Genomic DNA, 16439 nt, shown 5'->3' with positions numbered 1-16439 from the left:
TTGCAGTGCCGAATACCACAGAGCCCGACTACAAATCCAAAGACTGGGTTTTTCTCAATTACACCTATAAAAGGTTTGAAGGGCTGACTCAGCGTGGCTCCATCCCCACGTACATGAAAGCTGGGAAATTATGAGTGATGAGCGCAGTCCCACAGCCAAGAACTCAGGTAGCTGCCGCTGCTGGCTGGCGTGGCGTCAGCACCAGACACTCACCAGCTTGAGGAACTTCTACAGGGTCGGATTCTGAGACGGCTACAGGAATCACTCGGCTTTTTTTTTTTTAATTTTAATATGATTTGTATTAACTTTATTATACAAAGGTACTGGAACAAGGAACGGACATTCCCTTCTAACAGCACGGCCTACGTGCATGTTGAGGTCCATCCGCCACGTGCTGAGCTCCCAACTACAACACTAATCCAGCCAGAGCTGCGTAGCACCGACCGCACCGCGGCAGCCAGAGGTCACTCTCGGGGTCCCTGCTTCACTGCAAAGCGCATGGGTCTTGAATCAGTAAAAAGAAAAAGCCATCTGCAGCTGCTGTTAGAGCATTCGCCCTGCTGGTTTGGACATCGTAGCTCTAGGTGAAGATGGTCTCTGTGCCGGTCTAAGGAATGAAGGAGAACTGGGGCAGGGAAGGCGAGCTTCCGTCAGGGTGAGGACGTGTCTCGCCTCCCTCCAGCATCTGCCCAGGCCGACTACGCTGAGAAGTGGTAGCAACTGTTTTACACACGCAGGGAGACACTTGAGCAAGTGTCGGTTACTTTTCTTGTGACATGAGGACTTCTTTTTTAACAAGAGGACAGGCATTATTTTAACAGGGTGATGGTGAGTTGAGTTTTAGAAATGACCATGAAAGCTGCTTGTAGAACCTAGAGTATTTTTATTAAACTATTTTTTTAAATGTCAAACTTCTGATCATGTCAGTGGACACGTGAAGAGCAGGGGTGTGTGTTCTTCTTTGCTGGTGACATCCTTTGATAGCATTAGAGTCATTGTTTGCCAGTGAACCAAAGATCCTGAACAGTGGCTGTCAGTGGTGAGTGGAATTCTGCTTTCCAGGGGTGCGACACTCCATGACGAACCTGTGACAAGGGCCAGCCCTGTTCGTGGTTAGTTCATCACTGTGGTTAAAGCCCTCAAGGGAGTAAAGGAAGTGAGTACAGGCGGGGGTGTGGTGGGGTGGGGGGAGATGGGGGATTGGAAACTGGACAGAAAACGTCAGCATCAAATTCCTTGGGTATCCCCTAGTGATTACATCATCCTTTCTTGCTCAGCATCTTGATTCTGAACTGACTTCCTGAAGAGGTTTAGTTACCTAAGCTGTTGTTGAGAAATAACGTCTCAGCGAAAGAGTAATGTTTATCCTCTGTGATGGAGGTGGGGCGGGGATTTATGGGGAGCCATGTCTCTCCTGAGGGCATTGCTTTACGACCACTGCTGGCTGCGCCGCTGTCTTGCCGTCAGCTCTTGAAGTATTAAAGTGAATTTCCGGGTCTGTTGAGGACTAACACCTACCAGCCCACTGGCTCAGCTGTAGCCTGGTCCTGTGACTGAGCGTTTGAGAGAGCAGACCGGACACGGTGGGTAGCTCATCTCACTGATGACTTTAACTAGCTGCCTTAATTTATGCGGGATGTATGGGTTTCTGAAACTCACCTGCTTCAAAGGTATTTAGCAGCGGAGGCCCCAGGCTGTATATGGGGCTTTACTGGTGCAGGGGTGAGTGGGCTGGATACAGAGATCTTGCTGTGTTCTCCAGCTCACATGCAATAACTACCTAGCTACCGCAGAAAGAGTGTTGTTGAGTGTAGGTAACTAGGGTGGGTTGAGGGTGCTGTTTCCATGATGTAGGGACAGCACTTCTTCTGACCTCCCTGTTGTAAGAAGCAGGTTTCCTGGTGGTGGAGGCCATGTGGGAAGTGAACACACGATTCGGTCTTCAGGGATTTCTCTTGAAAGCCTTTCTTAAGCTACTGTCTAAAGGCAACTAAAGACAGAGCCTGCCCCTTGGAAGCTAAAAATATGAGTCATTGTGTAAATTAATAATTTTCAAAGATTCCCTGGGACTGACTTTTTCCTGTATAGATCCCCCTTATCTCAGGTGAATCATGGAATGTAGGTGACAGAAGCCTATGACATTTTCTCTAGTCTCTAATTGGATCAAAGAAGGTTTACCATGTACTCCATGGTTTGGGTTTCTCTAAAGATAAAGTATGTATAATCCAGATTTATTGGTTTTCTGTTTTAATACAGTCTTTTGCTTTTTCATTGAAACCTTTGTGTCAGAGCGGTTACTAACAGCTGAGTCTGCAGGCGTGAAACCCTGGGCTGTCCAGAAGCAGCAGCGACCACTGAGCCATAGGTGGCCGATCAGCTGTTAGTTCAGTGAAAATGCCAGCTGTGGGGTATTAACAACATTCATCGGTTGCTAAGGCTTAAGACGGGGCTCGTTTATTCCCACAACAGCACAGCTCTGTAAGACACAGCTTTGCTCAAGCTGTCCGTTGATTTTCCGTGTTTTGGTGTAGAAGACCCATAGACAGTCCATGTCTAAGTAGTAGCTACCTGTCTGTAAGGCCTACAAGTAACTTAAGGGTCAGATGAGAGTCCTTGGCTACCCGGCACACTCTCTCTTTGAATTGTTAAAATTCAAAAGCAGCCATTTTGCTGGGATCACGATTACTTGCCGTTTTATTTCAAATTCTAGCGCATTTATTTCTGGAAAATCTTATGAAGCCTACACTTACTAAATATTGGGACTACTAGAAATATTTTAGATTTTTATTACAAAATGTGAGCAGGGAATGCTGCTTTAAAAGGAATAAAGAAATAAAAGTGTCTTGTAGTTATTTTTTTTAAAGCAATATAATTTAGCAATTGTCCAGAACCGTCGTGCTTCTGAGTCCAGCGTTTTGAAGTCTGTTGGGCAGCAAGAAGGCACAACAAGAATAAAAACCATGTTTCTGAAAGTTCTGTTGGTGGGATTTCTTTCTTTCCTTTTCTTTTTTAATTTGGTTTTTGTTTTGTTGTTTGCAGGTTGGTGCTATCTAAATCTTAAATACTATTTTGTGATTGAAATTACCAAATATAGCTAGTTCACCTATCATGAAGATAGCTAGCTAGTTCACCTGACAATCACGTCATGAGCATAGCTGGTTCACCTGGAGATCACATCATGAAAAGGCTCAAGTATTTAGAACCTGAATCGTATTACATTTAGACAGTCAAGGCAGTTGACCAAGTCTGGGTTTAAAATTGTTGAAAACACACGGGGTAGGAAAGAGTACAGGTGACACAAGGCAGGTGAGTGACCTCACAGGTAAGGAAATGACGCTGTCACACAAGATTTCCAGGGTAGCGTTTCATCGCCAAAACATGGACGTGGGAACCTCTTTCATTCTGTTACTTCTATTCTCAGTGTTGCCTTGTCCTCAGTCAGAGAGGGAGCTAGGTGGCTCAAAACGTCAGCATCAGTCCTCACACAGCTTCAAGTGTTTTAAGAACCCGGGGGATGCTGAGAGATGGCTGAGCAGTCAGGAGTGAGCACCACCCTCACAGAGGACCTGAATTTGGGTCCCCGTACCCATCCACAGGCGGCTCACAGTCGCTTGTAAACTCTAGGGGATCAGATGACTGCAGCATCTGCAGTCACATGTCCGTGTAATTAGACATGGTGAAAATGACGTGCCACAAAGGGCCCTGTGTGTGACTGTGACCGTGTCAACTGTCTATTTAACTGTTACCCGGCCTGGTACCAGGGTGGGCCTCACTATACATCCATGGATACCAGAACCAAACTGGGCTTCTTCTCAGAACATTAAACAGATGAGCTCTTGTCACCCGCAAGCCTGGTCTGGGTCACACAGTGAGACCCTGTCTCGGAGGGAGACAGCGACAACAGTGGTCTTCAGTCTACAGCACTGCACTCGGTCTGTCAGGACCAGTGAGCTGCAGGCGGGTTCCCATCCTTCCCTCCTGACCTGCCTATAGGACTGGAGCAAGGAGAACCACTGTGCTGGGTTCCCAGATCCCAGGTTCCTTGTGCTCTGGGGGGTCCCCGGAATCCATATTTCCTCCTGTGCTTCTGTTTTCCCAGCTGCCGCTCTCCAAGGCTCAATTCCCTCCAAAATGATCATGAAGAAATACAAAGTTCCCGCTTAATTCCTCAACCCAGTTGGGTGGGTGACCCAACTACTGTCGACTCAGGCACTGTGTCTACATTAGGAAGGAGGGTGTTCACTAACCTTTTCACTGAAACGTCTGTAGTCAAAGACAGCTGTTAAGTCCCTTCCCTAGGACAAATACTGTTGGGCCTAGCTCTCTGTACTTGGTCTTGCTGGTAGAGTATTGTCTTGAGCAAAACACCATGACTGCTTCCAGAGTATCCAAACCCTAGAAAAGTATTAATTCAAGTGTCCACATTCTCTCTTACACACACACACACACAAAAAAACCCCTTTGATGATTCCCTCATTCTTTTAAAAGGAAAAACTTAAAATTTGTATGTGTGGGTTTGTACAGTGTCCTGTGAGACCAGAAGAGGGGTCAGAAGTTCACAGGTAGTTCTGAACTGCCCAGGTGGCTGCTGGGAACCTAACTTCTATCCTCAGGAAGAGCCGGAGTTGCTCTTTCCACCGAGTCTTGTCATCAGCCAGATTGTCTCATTCTTGTCCTATCTGTACCTGACTGTTTTTCTCAGGATTTTATTGTTCTCTCGCTTGGAGAAATAATCTCCCCTTCCTCTACCCACAGCCTAGATACAGGAAATCTCCATTTTTAACGAAGCCCTGCATCCTGGAGCAGATGGGACTTATGGGGAAGAACTTGGTAGTGTGCTCACCCTAAGATGACAACCCATGGTGTGGAGCTGAGACCAGGCTCTCCTGAATGGATGTGGGATTACTGAGCGAGTCTAGAAAGGTTAACGGTACACTCTCCAGAGTGTGATCTGTTCCTCGTTGGTTACTGTGAGAGCAACTATAGAAATTCACAGGCTGTGCGCAGTGGGTGAAGACCAAAGCACCACAGAGCCCCGCACATGGTTAGCACTGGGGGTCCTACTTCATAAAGACAATCTGTTTCAAAATGTTTGGGCTTTTAATAGAGACAGCTCCAAAAACATTGAAAAACAGGATGACGCTTTGCTGAAGTTGTTTAGGTTCAAACTACTCAGCAGAATTTCCTAAATGCACTCTGAAGAGGCCTTCCTCCAATCCCTCTGCATCCTTCCGTTTCTCTCTCTCTCCCAGGACCATGTTTTTCTCCCAGCATCTTCTCTGCCACACCTCCCTGTCTGAGGCCAAACCCAAGCCCACCCTTATTTATCCCAGAAGCCCATATTGGGTCTGTCAATCTAGACACAATAAAGATTTGAGCTTCCATTTCTCCACACTGTTCTCTCAATCCAAAGTATTATCCGTACAGTTATTTCTCCTCAACCTCTTAAATGCTCAAAATTGGATATTTTTCATTTTTATGAACCTTGGACAATATCTTAGGTGTAATTAACTATGCTGTTGTTTGATCCTAGCTGTTGGGAAAGTCCTTCCAATCATGGTTGTAAAGAGGACTCCTTCCCAGGTGGGCAAAAAAAAATACTGGCTCTGCCTTGGAAGTTGATCGTACAGGATCTTTAGCAGTGAAGCAAAATTACTGCCTACTCGGGTAAGCAAGGGTTCCTGCCACACAAGGTCATTCTTGGGCTCTGAGCTAAAGACCAACCAATGTTGACCAGAAAGAACTAGCCAAGATTCTGTAAAATGGGTTTCAAAACTGTTTTCTCAAAAATTTCCCAAGGGGAAAGTAAGGGATACTACTTACTGGCTAGAAATGAGAAAGTACCTTTCTATCCTTAAGATAGGACCTCATGCAGTCTGGGGTAGCCTTGAACTAACTGTATAGCAGAGGATGACATCGAGCCCTCCTTCCCCATCATCCAGCCTTCAGCTCTCCAGCACTGGGGTTGCATCCATGCACCACCAGGGTGGCTTTGGGGGTTCTGAAGATCAAACCACATTCTCAGCCCTCCCCATACCCCTCACCTGTGGGGCTGAGACAGTCTCAGCCCAGGCTGGCCTTCAAATGAACTTGTAGCCAAGGATAACCTTGTCCACCACTCAATCCTTCTACCCCTACTCCCAAGTACTAGGATTACAAGCGTGTACCCCAGCTATTCTTTTTAGAATAAAAATAACCCCTTGTCTAGAAAGCAAGTAAAGCTTCCAGGCATAAACACAAGTAGGGATGTAAACCTGACTGGTGGCCTGGGGGCACTAGACAGGGCAGTGGCCCCAAAGACCCTGGCCTTGCCTGGACCCACAGCCTCTTCCTTTCTTGGGGGAGCGGCTGCATTCTTCCCTTTGTGTTCAGGCTCTGGGGGAAATGAATCATCATTGTGAGGAAGCAAGGCCTGTGGTGATTCAAACTCAATGGTGATTCAAGCTCAATGGCCGCCATGCAGGATGTGAACTGAGGAGACCTCACCTGTTAATCTCCATGTTGTTATCTATGAAGGACCTTGCCAAAATACTCGTGTGTGTGTGTGTGTGTGTGTGTGTGTGTTTAAGTTGGAGTATGTCATGCACATAGTCCTGGGTTTCCTAAGGGCATTGTCATCTGATAGGGGAGTTCAGCCAATCACATTCTGTTCGTGGGGCGTGTCGCCCTTAGGCAAAAGTTTACCTGTAAACCTGGCGAGTGCGCTTCCCCTAGCCCTCTCTTGCCTGTCTCCTGCATCAGGACTGATCGTTGGGATTCTGGTGTAAGTCTTCCCTCTGTTTATTAAAGCTGTATATTTTGTGTTAAGCTAGTCTGGCGGATCTTTTATTACCGATCGCACCGCGCCCCTTCAGCCATCCAAGTATAGAAATTGCTTTTATCTGTCTCTGGACTGCTCTCAGCTCTGCCATCCGCCCCCTTTGTCCCTGTGCACAGTTTTTCTCTATAGATAAACGCCAAGAAATCTAGGACTCACGGTGGTTTTCTGAGCCTGACGTAATCCATTTCAGGACAATTATCTCTGTCTGGTTTTCCTGCACGTGACATAATCTTGTTGGTTGTGGTTGGACAGAATTCCACTGTGTATATGTACCACATCACCCAGTCATTTGTTGGCAGACACAGGCTGGCTGCAGCGCTGAGCTGCATGAGGGCTGCAGTAAAGATGGATGCTTCAGTGTCTCTGGGACATGTTCATCTGGTGGTAGATGGGTCGTCTAGATGCTTTATTTTAGTTTTAAGGCATTGCTATGCTGAGTCCCACAGTGGCTGGACTAGTTACGTTCCCACCAGAAGTTCTTGGGGCCCCCTCTACCACATCCTTCTGAGTGACGGCCATAATCTGTTCTAACCGAGTTGAAATCTCAGAATAGTTTGAATTTGCATTTCTGAACACTTTTTCATGTTTCTTGGCCATTTGTACCCCATCTTTTGAAAGTCGGCTGTTCATTTCATTAGCCCACTTATTGTTTGGGCTTTTAAAAAAGATTTGTCTTTATGTGTGTAAGTGTTTTGCCTGAGTGTTATTTATGCGTACCACAGGAACCTGTGGAGGTCAGAAGAGGGTGATAGCTGATCTATCTGAACCTGGAGTTCTGGTTGTAAACCTTCATGTGGGTGTGTTGACTGAGGTTTCTGTCCCATCAGGTCCCACAGCCATTTAGTCGCAAATAAACACACAGAGGTCTACATTAATTATAAACTGTTTGGCCTATTAGCTCAGGCTTCTAATCCTTACATCTTAAATTAACCCATTATTCTTGTCTATGTTAGCCACGTGGTTTGGTACCTTTTATCAGCAAGGCATTTTCATCTTACATTCTCTGTGTCTGGGTTAAGACTGCAAACTGAGTCTTTCCTCTTCCCAGAATTCTCCTGTTCTCATCGCTGCCTCTACTTCCTGCCTGGTTTCCCCGCCTATACTTCCTGTCTGGCTACTGGCCAATCAGTGTTTTATTAAAACAATACAATATTAGTGACAGGCTACAAGACCATTGTCCCACAGTGTGGGTACTGGGAACCGAACCTGAGTCCTCTACAAGAGCCGCAAGCGCTCCTAACCATTGAATGCTGTCTCTAGCCCCTAAATTAGGTTTTTTGATTTCTTGGCATTTTGTCTTTTGGATTCTTTATGAGATGTAAATCCTAATTCCGTCAGGTGTTTAGTTAGTAAAGATTCGCTCCCATTCTATAGTGTCCATGGTTGAGCCGCTTCTGCACTGAGGAAACAGGAATGAACGGATGCTCATTCAGCTCCAGCAGAGGCTGAGGAAGTGGCTGGGTGACAGAGGTAAAAAGGACTCTTGTGCTGTCAGGGTCGGCCAGCTCTGTCTCACCGCGGAATGGAGGCTTGGTTCTTCTCTGAACAACGAACATTGTCTGGGCAGTAGAGTCTGAGCAAGTTGCGGAGACTCGGGTGGGTTTTAGGACGGTCTGCCGGCTCTGTGAGTCCTTTCTGGGCTGTGTTGCTGGCTTTTGGGGAATTGAGAGTTCTTTGAGTGTGACAGGAAACCTACTTGCACCCTGTGGAAGCTAAGAAGGGCCACACCTTCCGCCCTCTGGACCCAACAAGAGGAGTCTGCGACTGAGTCCTTGGAGAGCCAGGTGGCTCGTGCCAAACCGTGGCGTTTTCACTGCTGTTGCTTTACCTAGGCAGACTGTACCCAAGGAATCCACCTCGCGACCAGAGGTCTGGAGCCACTCAGTGTGTGCTGGGGGTGACGGCGTAGGATGAAGGGAGGTGGAGAGCTCCAAGGAGCCTTGATTGCACTTGTGCCTAACTGTTGCAGGAGTCCCCGTGACAGCTGTTGACACCCACACCCGGACGTCCACAGCTAGGCGCTTGCCTCGAGCCAGGAAAGGGCCGGGCCGCGGACCTGTCCTTCCGGCACCACTCAGGGGTCTCCTGCGTCCTCCACCTCTCACAAGTGGTTTCACCGCCTCCCAGGGCGTGCCGGCTGCAGCCTGTGGGCTCGGGGCAGTCGGCTGAGGCTCCGCCTGTGCGTATGCCTGGTCCCGCCCCGAGCCAGCGAGAGCTACCGGAGCTGCGGTTGCCAAGCCCGCGCTCCGCTCCGGGTGCGCCCGGATCGCAAATGGGAGTCGCGGGGGCTGCGGGGTTCGCGATGGCTGCAGCCAGGGCTGAGGCTCCAGGTGAGTGGTTTGCGGGGACCCCGACAGCGCCGGGGGAATCCCCGATGGCGAGCCGGCTCCTCCACCCCTTGCTGGGGGGCCTTGATGGCGAAGACAGGATCCCCCGGCCCTATGCTGGGAGTCCCCGGATAGTGAAGCCAGGATCCCTACTCCATGCGGGAGGTTCCTGCATGTCTACATCAGGGTCTTATCTGAGGGCAGTGGGTCAAGGCAGTGGGTGCCCGCAGCCCCAGCTCAGGTGCAGCACCTCGGGGACTGAGTCCCGGGCACGGGGTTGGGTCCCGGCTGCGCCCTGCAGAGGGTGAGCTACGTGCACAGTCCCCCGCGCCGGTCTGCATCCTCTGCATCCGGCTGCTCCAGTTTGCGCCTCTCTGAAAGAAGCAGCGAGTTCCAGGGTGCTGCGGGAGGCTCTCGCTGCATCCCAGTGGCCAAGTCCAGACCTAGGGAGCGTGGGGCGGGCGGGCACCCTGGCGGGCACCCTGGCAATGATAGCCTTGGTAGTAAAGCCAGCAGTGGTCTGGGGGGTGGGGGTGAGGATAATTCCTTTATCTTCCGGGCCCAGGGGTTGAACCCAGGACACCAGGCTAGCGCTGTAACCTCAGCTTGCTCCTTTTCGTTTTGTGAGTCTTGTTGGGGGTTTAGCCTCGTTTGTCCTCTCTCGCTCTTGAATAAAACTTGAAGGTGTCTTCCCTGGAACACCGCGGCCATTACTTCACAGATGATAATCGTAAAAAGCAGAAGGAAAAACAAAACAAAACAATAAGTAAAAGCAGGCACAGAAGTCAAGAGGCCAGTATTTTGATCGACGGGCTGACTGACTGAGTGGTTTCTTGTTGGGTAGCCCTTGGCTGGCCTGGAACTCGCTGTAAGACCGTCTCAACCTGGACCTGCTTTCCAAGTGCTGGCTGCAGACTTGTCTCTACGCGACTGGTGTGATTTTAATAAACGGTGGGGAGTCTGTCTGTGGCCTTTCAGAGGCCTCCTGTGGAGCTCAAAGCCGGTTTGCTGAAAAGAGGGTCCCTTCTTCACTCTCCCCTGGGTGCCTTAGTTTCCTCCCTGTAAAATGGGGCTGATGACTTCCTCTGCCTCTAGGGTCTGCGGCTGTGAGGGGGTAACCAGCTACAGAAGCATTTGGCATGCTTAGCGCGGTCCATGAGCATCAACTGAACACATCTTTTAGTTTAGGGTCACTTGCCCACTACGTGAGAGTCATCTAAGTATGGCGCCATTTCGGCTATACTGCGGAAATGTGCAAAACAGGTCTTTATGCCAGACGCCAAGCAGGGTCCTGCTTTTTTGCCTGCAAGTCCTTCCATTTGGAAATAACTGCTCATGGGAAAACAAAAGTCTAAAAACCACTCCTGCCGGATCGCGGGACAACATACAGTTTGGCTTACACTGTATGAAAAGAAAATTACGACTACAGGGCTGTTTTGAAGTTGTCCACAAAATGTGAGGTGGATCCAAACATAATTGCTTGCTCACTTGCCACTTTATGAGACCAGTTTGTGGGGTAAACGCTGAGAATAAGCCTGCTGCCCAGCGGCTGCGCTTCTTCCTGGAAGATGATTCCAGAATCGGTGGAGCTAGGGAGAGGGCCCTCAACTGTAGTGACTCAAGTTCATGTTCGTGACTCAGAAACCCAAACTGGTGTCCCATTCTGCTTCGCATAGGCTGCTGTTCCTGACCTGCGACCTCGGCGGTTTCTTCCAGGAACGCCTCACACACGCTACTCCAGGATGGGCTTGGTGCTCTCAGCATGGTGCAAGCGGGAGCTTCTCAGGCGCGTGGGATCCAGGTCATTATTCAGCCCCAGAACCCACTCAGCATTATCAGGGACTCGGTGCTACCCTCCCTGACCCAAGGGAAGCTGAGGCATCTGCCAGCCCTGCCCTGGTGTGTGCCAATCTGTGCCCTGCTCCTCCCCACTTTCAGAATCGGGCACCTCCTCTGGAAGATGGGGACAGTAGGAGATTCTGCTTTATGAGGTCCCCAGAATTAGGTGAGGTCGAGGTGCGTGGAAAGGGCTGGACAGAGAGCTCCGTGGTGAGGAGCGCTGGCTGCGCCTGCACAGGGCCTGAGTTCAGATCCCAGCATTCATGTGGTGTCTCACCACCCTCTGTGACTCTAGATCCAGGCAGACTGATGTCCTGGCCTCTTGGGTCACAGAGGGCACACAAGTGGTACACAGACATCCATACAAGCAAAACACTCATGTACAAAACTCACACAGTCTTGCAGAATCTGTTGGGTATTTTTTTTTGCAGTGTGTGTGTCTGTGCATGTGTGTATCTGTGTTTCTTTGTGCATGTATGTATGTCTGTGTGTGTGTCTCTTTGTGTGTGTATGTGGTGGTGGTGGTGCTGCTGTTGCTGCTGCAGATCAAACCCAGGACCTTGTGCCTGCCAAGCTCATGCCCTACCACGAGAGCCCCACTCCCAAGGCCTATGGACTCTTGCTGGACTTGAATCCTGGGCCACAAGTTCCTTTGTTTATGGTAGAGATCTGTTTAGGAAAATCATTGTTTACCAGCTGTGTGATTTTGGCTAACTTATTTTGTTTCTCTGAGCTCCAGTTTTATTTATAAAATTGGGCGAAAGCCCTGACTCCACGGGTGGTGGCAGTTAAGGAGTATGACTGTAAATGGGGTGGAGGGTTCCAGCTTCCACACATTCTAATTTCCCTTATGACCCCAGGACATTGTCTCTGCCACAGAAGCCCCTCCTAATTCCTATTTTCACACCGCAGAGTTTTTTGCCTCTGGTGGCTCTCCTGTCTGTTTGCCGCATATTGCTTGTGCTGGTTTTATGGCTTCATCTTCAGCATGCGGGTCCTGCGAGGGCAGAGTGGGTCCTTACCCGTCCTTCCCGTCTCTGATCCTTTTTCCTATTGAGTGCCTAGTAGAGACTGTAGTTCTTAAGTGAATGAACCTTCGCTTAAGGTGCGGGCAGGGCTGGTTCGTTCATGAAAGACCCATCAAGTATGCACTGTTGGAACCAGAGTTCTGCCTAGAGAGGTCAGTAGTGGCTTAGGCTGGAGGAGAGCTTACATTCCTGGCTTTTCTCCTTACGAGTGGGTCATAGAAGTGACTCAGAAACTGGTTTGTTCTGGCTTTCGGTTTGAGGGGCCCACCACAGCAGAGAAGGGATGGCCAAAGAAGTGTGAAGTTACGGTCACCTTGTGTCCACAGGAAGCAGAGAAGACAGGAAGTGTGGCCTGGCTATCAGACCTCAAGGCCCGCCCACAGTGACCCACTTCCTCCAGTGAGATTCCGCCTCCAAAGGGTCCAAACAGCGCCACCACCTGGGGGCCAAGTCCTTAAGCACATGAACCTTTGGGGACATTTCACGTTCAAACCACAGCAGAAATGGGCCGCCGTTGTATTGTATTGACAAGACAAAGCAATACCCGATAGGGTAACCACTGAGAATAAGGTCCCCTCTCAAAGCTGGGGAGACATGGCCTAATTTATGAAGAGGGAGCATTTTAGTATCCGTGGGTGGGTATCTCGCAGAGAGGAGATGGTGCGGCGTTCAGGGGACAGAACAGGAACAGCGGAAAGTGGCCGGTGACTGGAGGACGCAACATTCGCGTTCTTTCTTGAATGGAAGCCATCTTTGCCGAAGTTGCCTCGCTGTGTGGCGTTAGAGTCCCTGCCATGTGGACAGTTAACCTAGTAAGTCCATTAGAGGGGCAGAGGTTTCTCCAGAATGAAAGACACCACGTGCACCTTTTGTTGTGTGGCTCCTGGTTGGTGGCGCAGCGTGCTCATCACCCTGGACGAGGAGTGAGCTGAACCCGAGGCTGGGGGAGAAGGCGAGAAAGCAGAGGAATGGATGCCTCTCACACAGGCTGGCCGGTTGGCCTGGCCGTCCTTCCGCATGCATCTCCACTCGTTCTCTTTTATTTTCCAAAAATGCAACACTTACGTCTTTCAAGCTGCTTCCCACTCCATCTTTCAAAAAGCATTTTCAGAACTATTTAGTTTGTCCCCACGACATCCTTTGGGAAGTAGGTACCTGCCCCTCCCTGTCTATTCACATCACAGGCCACGCTGGCCTTGAACTCGGAATCCTGCTGATCCCCGCCCCCCAATACTGTGATTACAGACCTTCACCACCACGGTACAGGTGTTGGAAGCTAGGATGCCGTAAACGCTGTTGACATTGGTTGAATACCCTGTAAACATCTAAAGGGACAGAAGATTGTTGGGGCCCGAGAGGTGTTCTGGTGAAATATTAGGTGCGACACCCTGGCCTCCAGGCGGGCTTTCATTCTCTGCGTGTGTACCAGCTCCTTGACCGGAGAACTGGACTTCTTCTCTGAGTTTACACAGCCGACAAAGGTCAGTTACACTTGTATTGCCATGGAGACAATCAGGACTGCGCCCTAGCAGGCTGCCACAGCTTTAACGGGTTTCCTAGGCAACCACGTTGCCTTAAAGGAAGGCGACCAGACCCAGCTTGCCTTGTGTCATGGTGCTTTAGGGTTCTCTAGACATTAGCACACAACGTTTCCTTAAAGCATTAGCACGTCTTTTTTTAAGTTTCTAATTCACTCATGTCTGTGTATGTGTGTGTGTGTGTGTGTGTGCGTGAGCACACGTGCTTGTGTGTGCACATGGCATGGCACACTTGTGGAGGTCAGAGGATAACTCTCAAGAGTCAGTTCTTCACTGGCCATTCCAGGGATCAGGCTCAAACCTCAGGCTGCTGCAGCAGGTGTTTCTACCCACTGAGCCGGCTGTCTGGTTCTTATTACTTCGGGTATACGGTCACCACAGTTACCTCTGGGACATGTGACAGGAAGCAAAAGGGCTGATGAGAAGCGGGGGTCAAATCCACACCTCAGAATTTAAGATGCTTCAAGAGCAAGCTATTTAGAGGAAGATTTAGAAATGATTTGTTTCTGATTTCTCTAGGAGCTGACAATAATTTTAGATTCTGGGCATCACTGTTACTATGGAAACAGTGGTAATTAAGGATGTAAATGATAGGGTTATTTTATTGCTTTTAAAATATTTGTTATGCTGGGTTTGGTGATACAAGCCTGCAAAACACACCGGCAGGTACAGAACTCAGCAGGCTGAGGCAGGAGGATTTCAAGTTCACGGTCAAGTTCAAGTTTTGCTAGACATAAGGTCCTATCTGAAAACAAACAAAACAAATGCGCGCAAAAGACATTCCTGCTGTTTCAGATGGTGGAGGTTTCATTTTCCTTTCAGGTTCCTTCATATTTTTATAATAATTGACTATTTTTGAAATGGCATGCGAATATTTTTATGAGTATGGATTGAAGGGGCGTGGTCGATCGGTAGTTAAAAATTAACCAGACTAGCTTAATATAAAAGGTTTAGCTTTAATAAACAGAAGAAAGGAAAACTTACAAAACCAGGGTTCCAGCAATCCAAGAACACAGGGGGCAAAGAGAGAAGTGGCAAGCCAATGCGGATCTTTTATTTGTTTTGTGTGGCCCCAGGGGGACACACCCTAAGCAGAATGTGATTGGCTGAAGTTCCCCATCACCAGATAAATTCCTCTCCTGCCTCTCAAGTTTAACTGCCTTGGTAGAGCCATCCTTCATGGGTTCTAAACCTGGTGTGGCCACTGGGGCCCAATTCACTGGCCAACAGTGGTCTTCTGTTTGCTCAGAACCTGAGGGAACTGTCTTTGTGGGGCTGAGTTCGACTCTCATCGAACTCAGAGAGCTGCTCTAGGCCTTTCAGAAAGCCCTGCTGAAGTGACTTGCCCCGCTTTTCCTCAGTGTGGGGCTCACCAGGTCTGGGACGGGTTGGCTTCTCCGAGGTTCTGAGAACTGCTTGGTCCTGCTCTCGTCTGACCTGGGGTTAGGCAGAATACTTTTTCTAAAGTCATCGTCAGAGAAATGTCTTTGGTCTTGTGTCACTCTGACTGGATTCTGAATCACAGCTCCGCGGTTTCTCAGAACTCAGTGGCTACAGTCCTGGCTGGTGCTTGCTCCCACGTCCCCGCCCCCTTCACGAACACCCAGTGCACCATCTCAGGCCATCGCGGAACGCTCTGAACACCTCCCGAGTTGTAGCTCACCAGCTCTGCAGTAGCTGCCTGAGGACAGCACTGTTTTATTCTGTGTTCCAGATGCATAGCCGAGGAGCTGAGAACTTAGGTTCCTTCCTAAGGGAAAGACTGCCGAGCCAGAGCCTGAACCCAGGCCAGCTGGCCTCCAGAACACGTAACCTTTCTGCCTGACCTTAGATTACATTCCTTCAATACCTGCAGTCCTTCCGATGGTGCCATTTCTGCAACATGCTGATAACTAAAATGGAACCTGTCTGTTGGCAGGAGAGTGGAGTGCCGGCTGGCCTCCAGGGCTTTGAGGGATTCTGAACAATTTCACCTAACAATGGGGTGATGTTGGGCAGATGCACGTGTCTGGGCACAGCCAGAGGAGCAGAGATGCCGGAGGCTTCTTGCAGTGATTGGCAGGGAGCTGGCATGCAAAGTGTGCAGGGAGCTAGGCCAGCCTGGAGCCTGCAGGGTGACTGTCCGCAGGCAGGCTGAGGGGCTCTGCCGCTGCTGTCCCAGGGAAGCCTCAGGTATGTCCCAGGCCTTTGATGGAGTAGATCAGTCCCTTCCAGTCTACCTGGGAGCATTTCCTTGACGATAATGCACCCGTGTTGGAGATTAGTCAAATCTAGAGGTCATTGTTTGATCGTGCTGCTGAGAACTGTGGCCAACCCAAGCAGACACAGCAGCAACAAGCAACAAAAATACAATCGCTGTGAGATTTTCTGTTTCTCTTTGCCTGTTTCTCATGTGTCAGCATCCACGAGCACCCGTGGAGTCAAATGAGGAGAGATTGAGAGTAACGAAGTGATGTTACCCAGGATCTGCTAAGCCTGCTTCGGGAAGATTGGGTTACAAAGGCAGAATTTAGCCAAAGGTGTGCTCGGGGCAAGGGAGTACACTGAGCAAGTTTAAGATCGCTGAGGAAGGATTTCTGTGGAAATTGCTTGCCAGCACACCACCAATTAAGTCCCCTTCTATAACAGTTAGTCATGGCTGCAGGCTACTGGACAGGACAGTAGGTTTGACCTCCTCTGAAGTACTTGGCCAGACTCAGTGTACGTGAAGCTCCCTGATACGTTTCTGATCTAACAGGCTCCTAAAGCGGCTTACACACTGTGCTGGTGGTGTGGAATGGGAAGGAAGGCCCATGTCGTTGCGAAAGGAGGTCAGTGAAGCAGATCCCACTACACAGTTGTGGCCGTGTCTTTTGCCTCCCTGACACTCAACATCAAAGACCCTGGG

The 16439-nt window shown here is 49.4% G+C and overlaps 2 protein-coding genes across 13 annotated transcripts in view; both read left to right on the top strand.

The window, feature by feature from the left end:
• The window catches only part of Stk38l (serine/threonine kinase 38 like), a 62386-nt gene extending 59414 nt beyond the window's left edge, over window positions 1–2972 (top strand). For all 5 annotated transcript variants that reach the window (XM_087903951.1, XM_087903949.1, XM_087903952.1 and 2 more), the window contains one exon: window positions 7–2972. In XM_087903951.1, the coding sequence (XP_087760077.1) occupies window positions 7–134 (128 nt within the window). In that variant the 3' untranslated portion in view covers window positions 135–2972. The remainder of the gene's footprint in view (window positions 1–6) is intronic.
• A 5595-nt stretch (window positions 2973–8567) lies between these two features.
• Window positions 8568–16439, top strand: part of Bmal2 (basic helix-loop-helix ARNT like 2) — a 45481-nt gene continuing 37609 nt past the window's right edge. For 3 of the 8 annotated variants that reach the window (XM_085687366.2, XM_048432675.3, XM_048432674.3), the window contains exon 1: window positions 8571–9150. In XM_085687366.2, the coding sequence (XP_085543492.2) occupies window positions 9006–9150 (145 nt within the window). In that variant the 5' untranslated portion in view covers window positions 8571–9005. Of the gene's footprint in view, window positions 9151–16289; window position 16439 lie in introns of all 8 variants that reach the window. The other 5 variants (XM_085687368.2, XM_085687367.2, XM_048432677.3 and 2 more) reach the window with 4 other exon arrangements.

This window comes from Myodes glareolus, chromosome 3 (assembly GCF_982192425.1).
Source record: "Myodes glareolus chromosome 3, mMyoGla1.1, whole genome shotgun sequence".
Taxonomy (NCBI): Eukaryota; Metazoa; Chordata; class Mammalia; order Rodentia; family Cricetidae; genus Myodes; species Myodes glareolus.
This window is presented reverse-complemented; position numbering and strand designations above follow the sequence as displayed.